Raw genomic sequence first — 9,399 nt, forward strand, 5'->3', positions numbered from 1 at the left:
CCTGCATGCCGCTGCTCGGGCTCCAGACCTCAAAATTCGTCCCCTGTGGGGCGGTTGAGCAGCACTGAAGAGCGATCAGGCGGTCAAGTGCCCGGCCGGCACGGCAACTCAGCCCCTAGGAGATCCTTCCGACGCTCCTCAGCTGCTGCAGTGCCCGTCTTGCGATTTCGCGCCCCCTCCACCTCTGCGCCCAGTGCCTCACCTATTGCCGCCCAGCCCGTCCTGCAGCAGCCGGGTCAGCTTGCTGTCCCTGTAAGGCACGTGCCGTCGCGCGGCTGCTGCTGCTGCTGCGGCTGCGGCGCCTCCCCCGCCCTTGCCGCCGCCGCTCCTGCCGCGCTGCTGCTCGCTGAGGGCTGTGATGACATTGCCCAGCGCCAGGAGGCCGCTGTTGATGGCCACCCCCTCCTGGAAGCGCGTGCCTGCAGGGTGGTGCCAAGAGACGCTCTTAAAGCGGCGCATGCCAGCGAAACTGCGGTCGCTCTGCCACTAGGAATGTTCTGGCGGCGGCCCAGCACCATCTCCCTTGCCGCCCTTGCACCTCCTGTTGCTCATTGCGCCCCCTACTGCGCACGCCTGTCCCTGATCGCCACTCGTGCAGCTGGAGCAGAAGGCGGAGGGGCACCGCACCGGTTGTGCCGGTCTGCTTGGCGCGTTCGCTGCCGGCCAGATCCACCAGCGCCAGCTTCGACCTGTTGAAACACAGCCAAGGGTGCGTTGTGGTGTGCGTACATGTGGATAAGCGCGGGCGGGGGTGCGCGCTACACCACCTAGCAGCCCAATCGTCAGATTGACTTGAGTTTTGAAGCACGCCCCACCATCCGCGAACACACACTGCACGCCAGAAGAAACTGCCCCCCAACTGGAATTTGCCCTCCCCGCCCGCCTGCTAATCTCGTCCCCACAAGTCTGCGCAACACATTCCGAACATCCACCCAAACATACCCAACCACCACCGACCAAATAAAGCCGCCACTTGCCACGATCTGCGACACCCCACCTGCTGTCTACCAGGCAATCCCAACCGCCACCAACCGCCGCCAACTGCCGCCAACTGCCACCAACCACCGCCAAGCGGCGCTCGGCCCACCTGAGATATCGCAGCTCTCGCGGCACCCCCGCCCCCGGCCGCGCCCGCTGCTCCAGCGCCAGCGCCAGCACAGCGTGAGACCGGGAAGACGCCTCGTTCAGCTTGTGGGACCCCACCGCGCGCCGCTCGTTGCCGCGTGCCAGCAGGGACGCGACCTCCTCCCTGGAGCGCACCCGCGCCTCTGTCGCGCCCTCCAGGATGATCTGCCCCTCGGGCCCCTCGCGGATCGCCACCGCGCCGCCGCCACCGCCGAATCCGCCCGCGCCGCCCTGGCTCGGCGGCTGCGCGCCGCCGCCGCCGCTAGTGCCCGCACCGCCGCCGGTGACGTGCGCTGACGTCACCGCGCCGGCGCCTGTCGCCGTCGTTGTACCCGCCAGCAGGTCCAGCACCTGCTCGTTATAAATCTCGACGTACGTCACAGTCAGCGCGCAGTCGTAGAGCGGCGCAGCCTTTTGGACGTACTCGAACACCCGGGCGATCGCGCGCGGCACGACGCCCACCACCGCGGCGCCGCCGCCGCCGCCGGTGCCGCCCCGTGCTGCGGCCGCGGCGAGCTCCTTCGCAGTCGCGGCGGTGCCCATCGTGTATGTCTTGCCTGAGCCCGTCTGGCCGTACGCCAGGATCGTGCCGTTGAAGCCCTGGCAGAAGCAATCCAGCACTGCGGAGGCGGTTTCGAGCGTTTGCTGCTATGTATGGCGGCCGGCGCCCGGGCCGAGGGGGCGGTGCGCTGCGCGCGGGGTGCTCAAACGGCCGCACGCCCCGCCGGCGTTCCATCTTCCTGACAGCTTTGCACCTCCATCCCCTGTCTTCCACCCAGGTGACTGCGACAGCGCCACTCGGCAACAGGCTCGCCGGCCTCCATAATACGTTGTTTTTCTCACCGTTTGTGATCATCTCGTCGTTCAGCTTTGAGCTGGCACCTGGCCCATCCGCCCTGTACACGCGGTCAAACGTGAAGTCGTGCTGGTCAACGGGGGCGCCGCCGTTGGTGGCGCGCTGCGGCAAGGAGATCTGGAGGGTTTGGGGCAAGGCACAGCAGGGCTTTGGGTTAACGGTGGGGCGCCTCGGCTCGAGGGCCCACCTGGGGGCGGGACTGCGCTGCGGCGCGGCTGCTGGGCTGGTCAGCTGCTCGGCTGCTCGGCTGCTCCGGCATGCGGCTAGCCCTCCAACAAATTCAATGTCATGCTGCAATGTCCTCACATTTCAGCAGGAGCTTTTTGTGCCGCTGCAAGGCGCCCGTGCCACTCCCCATATCATAGGACCCGCAGGGGGTTCGTGGCGCCGTGCCCAGCCGCCTCGCAGGACTAACATGCGCACCTTTGAGGGCGGCGCGACGCTGACCACGTCCTTGGCGCCAGCCTGGATCTCAAAGGGCAGCAGCGGCCGCACGACGACCGCGACCTTCACGGCGCTCGCAGAGGACACCCTCTCCACTGACTCGCTCGTCCCAGCCGCCCCTGCCGCACCGGGCCCCTACGTAGTGCAAGGCGGCAGGTCAGCGGGAGCTGTTTCCACACATTCGCGCGCGCCGTGTCGCTGCGCATGTTGTCATCTGTATGAGGTGAAGATTTCAGGGGCCGCGGCCACTGGTGTGGCACAAGAGGGCTGTTGCGGTGCCGCGCGCAACGGCAAAGCAGCGGGCGCGCGCGCGCCCCACCTCGGCGCCGGCCGGCCATCGGAGGACTGTGAGCTGGCTGGCATGAGCTTGATTTGCTGATGCATTTGCTTCATCTTCGACCTTTGCCGGCTTGCAGCAGCAGGAGCCCATCCCAGTTTTTTACTCGCAAGCAGTTTCTACTCGCCGCGTGGGCGAATAGGTCTAACGGCTAGCCGCGACATCCGTGGTGATTTAATAAACGAGGTGGCACAATCGCGTTTGCAAGCGGCAGCTGAGCTCGGACCCGGTGGTCAATTGAAAAATGAATGATCCGGTCAACATTGCGCGAGTGCATGCCGAACTGCAGGGCGCACGCACCCCGCAACAGGGGACCGGCTGCACGCATGCGAAGGCCCCCCTTCGGAGGGCTGCTTGTAAAAGTTTCAAGAGCGCCTTACACCGGTGCAGCGTGAGATGAAGAACAGTCCATGGCGGCGTTCGAACGATTGGCACTGGGCAAAGCCCGCAGGATTTGAATGGGCACCGCCAGGCACTAATGGGACGCCGATGCACGGCCATCAAACCGCTGCCCTGACGTTCCAAAAGGCCCCAGCAGGCAGCAAGCGATGGGGACCCAAAACACCGCGGCACACAAGCAGGGGCGCCGCACGCCACGAAATGGAGCTGGGCCGCAATGCAACGGGCGAGGAAGCTTGTTTGGTCGCTGCGGGGGCACCGCGCTGGGGGGGAATGCCCCCCCAAGCCACGCCCGCCGACGCGCCAGTTGGCTACCGCAAGCCGCACGAGCGTGCGCGTGCGGAGCCTGCCGCCTCGCCGCCATGGGCGATCGGCGGGGGACTCTGCGGCCTAATTTAAGCAGCCAGCTCGATGGCGGCGACAAGCCACCAGAGGCGCACAGCGGCATAACGGCTGCATATAGCAATTGCAGAAATAAGCGCCTGGAGTTTGGCGGAGGCGCTGAGTTTAGCCCCTCTCCCCCTGCCATGTGACGGAGGAAGGCAGCAGGCAGCAGCAGCAGCGACAACGCGCAACAACACCAACAACGGCAATCACAAACCAGACGTCACATGTTCGGCAGGCACGCCCATTCGGTAACGTCACAACCAACGCGCTCCCACATCAAATTTCAAATGGAGCCAGGCTTGGATGCACAACGGGCAGCCCTACACCTGGGTTGTGCGCATGCGACAGAGCTGTACCTGCCGCGCGATCAATGCCTGGGGCTGGCGCCATCGGCCCGGCAGCACGGGCGCCTCACGCCTGCGACCCGCTGCCGCACACGGCCGCACAAACAGGCGCCGCGCGGCAGCCGCGCCAGCAGAGAGCCATCAACGCAAACGACCGCATGAAACCAGGACGCGCCGCCGCGCAGCGCTGCGGGCCCCTGGTTGCGCCGCCGAGGCCGGCCACACCGCAGACCCGCCCGCAGCCCCCACGCGCGTCTTGCGGCGCCGCGCACGGCCCCTACCGGCCCCTCTCACACGTGCGTGACCTGGTCCTCCCCGTCCAAGCTCATCTCCCCCCACTCGATCTCGCAGCCGCCGTCCACGTCGCCACACACCTCCACGCCCGCCTTCGACATCGACACCCGCTTGGCCGCCACCAGCGCGTCCATCATGCCGCCGATCTTGATCCTGTTTTTCGAGAGGAACTCGTAAAGCAGGTCCACCAGCTTACCCACCAGGGGCAGCTCCATGACAGTGACGACCCAGCCGAGGCCAACCTCGTCGAAGAGGCCGCGCAGGGCATCGGTGCCCTGCAGCACGCGGCCGTCGGGGCGGATCGCGTGGATGGTCTCCATGGCGTCCTCGAACTCCTGGCGGCGGTTGGGGGCAGTTGGGGGCGGTTGGGATGGTTGGGATGGTTGGGGGCAGTTGGGGGCGCTTAGCCAGAGCGACGCGGCTGGGTGGCGGCGGGGTCTCGTGAGGGGTGCAGATGACCAGTGCCCCCGGCGGGCTGCGAGCGCGCGTCGGGAGGGGGGAACGCGCGGTGTGCAGGAAGGAGACGCCGTCGCTCGCAAAGGCAGGAGGTGGGCTGTGCTGTCACGCTGGGCACCCTGCCAGCCCGTCGGGTTGCACAAACAGACAAAGGATGACGAAGCAGTGGCTCACCACGCCCATGTTGGCCATCGGGTCGTAATCGAGGTCTGCGATGTCGACAAAGCGGATGCGCTTCTTCTTGTCCTGGCGCTCCAAGACTCCCTATTAAATTATTGAGGAGGTGGCGCCAGGCAGGCAAGGGCGGATATGAGAGGGTGCCATCCATCGGTGGATGGGCAACGGCAGAAGCCACGCAGACGCACATACAAGTTTCAAAGCGGCAGAGTGGGGCGGGCCTGCTTCATGCCCAAGCTGTGCGTGTAGCCGTCAGCAGTGTGATCAATCCATTTTGTTCGCATGCCTCGCTGGCCGCAGGCCCCTCCCTCTGCCCGCAACGCTCAACCGCTTTGGTGCAGCTGGCGCATGCCGCCTGCTAACGGTGCCGCCACAAACTGTTGCTGTGTGCTCCCGTCACCTTGAGCGTGAGGCACATGCTGCACTCCCCGTCATACAAGTACTTGATGTCCCAGGTCATGGTGATGCCAGCACCAGTCACCACCGCGGCCTTTGACAGAAAATTGGCAGGTGATTTGCGTGTGCAAGTGTGTGTGTGTGTGTGTGAAGGTCTGTTTCGTCGTAAGAGTGTGTGTGTGGGGGGAGCATGGCAAAGCATCGCACACACCAGGCCGTGGCTCAGGCATTGTCGCACGACATATTCCAGCCGGCCCGCTGCAGTACCCGCGCTGGTCGGCAGCAAGGCGGTGCTGACGGCTGCGTCAGCGTGTAGCGTCACCAGGGTGACAGGGTGACGGGGTGACAGGGTGACGGGGTTACTCACCACCTCCTTGTCCTGGTAGGCCTTGTACTTCTCCATCATCAGCGGCGCGAAGATGTCGGAGCGCGACACGATGCTGCAGGGCGGGATGCATGAATTGGGTGGCAGACAGAGCAGATGGGCGTCAGGGCACAACGTCGAGAGCGTTGGGGGCGCGACCCTGCACCTGCCGCCGCCGGCCTCAGCAGCGACCGCGGCAGCCGCACGCCGCGCGCCGCTGCAGCCGGGCTTGCTTTCCAGGCGCTGCATGCGTCCTCGTCGGCCGCCTGGCGCCCGCAGCAGCAAGGCGGCAGCAACGCCCTCGTTGGCCTCCTCGCGCCCGCACCAAAGCACCTCGGCGCCCGCACCAAAGCGGCGCCGACACGCCCCGCGCGCCGCTCACCCCAGCGGCTTGCCCTCCGCGTCCACCACTGGCAGCCGCCGGATCTTCTCCTTCAGCATGAGCGCCCCCGCGTCCGCCACCGGCGCGTCCGGCGTGATGGTGATGGCGGGTGACGTCATGTGCGCCTTTACCTTCTGCTGCAGGGACCCGCCCTGCTGGCGTACCTTTATGAGGTCTTTCCGCGAGATCACGCCCACCACCTTGCCTGTGGCGCCGACGACCGGGAGGCCGGTCACCTGGCGCGGGGCCGGCGGTTGGGTGGACGTGGGTGTGTTTGGATGGGAGTGTGCGTGGGGGCAGGATGTTGTGTGAGTGATGTGTGCAGTGAGTGAGTGCCACGCAGTGCGTGTATGCGTGTGCATGTGTGTGCGTGTGTGTGCGCGCGTGTGCGTGCGTGCGCGCGCCGCGGCGCATGGTCAACATGGACAGTGGCTGCACCACTGCGGCCGTGCAATCCACAACACGCAGCTGCGCACCCCGCCTTCTGTCTCGCACACAGCGCGTGTTACCGCATGTGTGTGTGACTGCTAAGTACACATGTAGCATGTACGCTCACAGGCCACCATCGCTTCATGATCGTGCACATGCATGGCACCACGCACCTTGGCTAGCCGAGGGATGAGGGCCTGTAGGGACTCCCCAGGGGTGGCTGACAGTACCGTCTCCCCATGGCTGGGGCTGCCGCGCATGATAGTCTCCACGCAACCCAGCGGACAAGTCGTCGACGGGGACAAAAACTCCCCCACGTCCATGCTGTGGGCGAGCCAGGGCCACAGCGGGACGAGGGGCGTTGGCGGAGCGCGGGCGAAGGGGGGCGGTTTCCGGGCTTTCGGGCCGAAGCCATGCCCCCCAAGCGAGCATGCCGCCCCAACAGCTACCAGCTGTAGCGAGCTGTACAGGCGTGCCATCATGAAGTGTTCAGCAGCCCTGCGCACTTGAGATTGATGCCGTCGCCAGATGCGGATGAAGGCGTGTCACGAGGCGCTGCAACCGGCGCCGCCACCCGCCGCGGCCGCAGCGAAACCGCTGCGTGACTTGCAGCAGGTCGTATCACAGGCTGTGGTATAACTACGCGCTGCCTGTGCGACCCCGCTGGGCTGCTACGAGCCCTGCTGCAGGGTTGATGATGGAGCTGCATGGCGCCTTTGACGAGCTTCGCCCCCACTGAAGGGACTCGCTGTGAATCTGCACCAATTCAAGTGTCGAGCGCGTGCACACAAGCAGGACACACAGAACGTTGTGCACGGTGTGTCGCGGTCTTGGTGTAGCCCTCCTGTGTGTTTGCGACGCAGGTGCAGGCAAAAATGCGGATGCCAATTCTGATTTTTCGCGGTGAATTGATAGGTCCTAAGCACAGTTTGCCGCTGGCCCGAATACGGGATGCACCTGCTGCCTCCGAAACCACTTCGTCGGGCCTCTGGTATAACAAGCAGGTGTGTGGCCTGACAGAGATGTCTATAGTCCCCGTATGATTTCACAGGACACAAGGGCAAAGGTATACACGCCAATCACGGCCACTGAAGCGTCGAACCAACCCGCACCGCCGCAGCACAACCTCCTTGCTTGGCGGGGCGCGACAAACCGTGGGCGGGGAGATACTCAAACAGGCAGAAAGGCTGCACATGAGCTTCAAGAAATGATCAGGGCAGTCACTACTTGCTATTCTGCCTATGGCAAGGAAATGACCTGAGCCAACTTGCCAACTACTGACGGGCAAATCCCATGAGCCATCACCATATGGGTGCGGCCAGGCTCACCTGTCAGACAATACATTTGCCAGGCATCCAGCTGCGGTGACCAGCCAGACGCTTGCACACTGAACAAGTTATCATAAGTTACAGCCAGCACCAGAATGTTGCAATCCTCTGAAGCTTCGACCAGTACATCTCGGGTCTCTGCTGGCCCATAGCTCAATGGCAGGTCCCAACAGACCCCACACAACACTTCAAGAAACAAGGAAGGAAGTGCAATTGCGCGCAACGAGCATGAGCTCCCTGCCAGCAGACCGCTGTCACAGGATGCACCATACCGGAATTGGCATCAGCACTTGGGCACCCGCATCATGCGGCATGTCGTCTGCCTTGCACTTGCTTGTTTAAAACGCACGCGTAATAAAATTGACAAGAATATTGCAAGCCATCGTCCCGTCTGGCATGCTGATCCGCGCTGGGGGCGACTCTGCCAACGCTCGTGTTGGCTCGCAGTTCTGTTCGGGCGATCAATGATGGATTTTCGTCCATGTAATAGCTTCAGGACCCTCTTCGCTGTCTGCGCGGTCCTTCTGTGGTGAGCAGCGGCTGCAACAGCCAGGCGGTGGTTTGATGTGCGTATGCGTGTTGATCTGTGTGCGTCAGGATGGGGCCGACAGGGGCTGCGATAGGCAAGAATTTTCTGTTGATTGAATCCCTGTGTCCTTTCCAGTACAACCACAGTGCGGGCGGCTAGGTCATTCGTGGTTACGGACAAGGCAGCCAGTTTTGCGACATCTTTATCCGCAGCCGTCACTGCCGCCGGCAGCGGGCACCGGGCAGCGGACAATGGTAGTGCCAGGCAGCTGCTGTGACAGGCATATGGTGACATAGCTCTGGGCAACCTTAGCAGCGCTAATGCAAGCACTGCCACCACTGCAAGCAATTTCACCACCGTGCGCGTCGTCATCGCTCCTGCAATGGGGGTGGCTTCAATGAACAACACCTTCTGGTAAGCCCTGAGAAAACATACTCACAATGGTCAATCCACGCCGCTCATCCAACAACAAAGCCAATTCCAGCAAATTCATTAACCATGTCGGCCGTAATCTGGGTGCTGGTCAGCACGTGGCATGCCACCCTGCCTGCAGCTGCCTTTCTTTTTCTGCAAATGGCCTCGCAGGTATTCAGACCTGGCTAAGCGCCTCAGCGCTTTGCAACGCGTCCAGTGCACCCTGAGGTTTGTTCGTCTGCCAGTCTATAGAAGGTTGCTCCGAGGGAAGCTTGATGCAGCGCAGCATTGCAAGCCCCGACGCCCCGCGCGAGCCTGCAGCCTGTTGCTTGCCATCTTCTGGCCCTTCAACTCGACAGCCAGCTTTGTGCTTGCCCACCCCGGGGCCCTGCAGGGACTTCCCTGACCCGGCCGCCAGGAAGCAGGTGAGACAGGCGCATTTGTTGGTTCTCTGCAACAGCCAAGGGGTCAGCGCGCGGGCAGCGCCTAGGCTACACTTCTTCTTCAGTAGTGTGTGGCCCGGGTTTGTTCGGGTGGCCGAAAGGGTCTGACTGCTGGGGCGAACGACCCAGCGTCGCAGATGTAGGTCTAGCCTGCGCCGAGCCTTACCACATGAGTCCCCCACCATCCACGTGCGCTTCAGCTGTGGCTACCGTTCATGGAGAACGAATTGAGGGTGGGGCCAGACACGGTGATTGTTGGCCACTCCAGCGGCGCATGCGCCGCCATGCGCTACGC

The 9,399-nt window shown here is 63.8% G+C and overlaps 1 protein-coding gene across 1 annotated transcript in view; it reads right to left on the reverse strand.

Annotated features, from left to right (window-relative positions):
• Positions 1 to 6,527, reverse strand: part of MNEG_1992 (Uncharacterized protein) — a gene marked incomplete at both ends in the record, with an annotated part of 7,774 nt that extends 1,247 nt beyond the window's left edge. The window contains 12 exons of the mRNA XM_014049532.1: positions 203 to 419; positions 628 to 689; positions 998 to 1,745; positions 1,969 to 2,098; positions 2,405 to 2,560; positions 4,198 to 4,521; positions 4,817 to 4,906; positions 5,220 to 5,309; positions 5,583 to 5,655; positions 5,746 to 5,811; positions 5,962 to 6,166; positions 6,518 to 6,527. Coding sequence (XP_013904986.1) covers positions 203 to 419; positions 628 to 689; positions 998 to 1,745; positions 1,969 to 2,098; positions 2,405 to 2,560; positions 4,198 to 4,521; positions 4,817 to 4,906; positions 5,220 to 5,309; positions 5,583 to 5,655; positions 5,746 to 5,811; positions 5,962 to 6,166; positions 6,518 to 6,527 — 2,171 coding nt within the window. The remainder of the gene's footprint in view (positions 1 to 202; positions 420 to 627; positions 690 to 997; positions 1,746 to 1,968; positions 2,099 to 2,404; positions 2,561 to 4,197; positions 4,522 to 4,816; positions 4,907 to 5,219; positions 5,310 to 5,582; positions 5,656 to 5,745; positions 5,812 to 5,961; positions 6,167 to 6,517) is intronic.
• Between the last annotated feature and the right edge of the window lie 2,872 nt (positions 6,528 to 9,399).

Source organism: Monoraphidium neglectum (genome assembly GCF_000611645.1).
Source record: "Monoraphidium neglectum strain SAG 48.87 unplaced genomic scaffold scaffold00213, whole genome shotgun sequence".
Taxonomy (NCBI): domain Eukaryota; kingdom Viridiplantae; phylum Chlorophyta; class Chlorophyceae; order Sphaeropleales; family Selenastraceae; genus Monoraphidium; species Monoraphidium neglectum.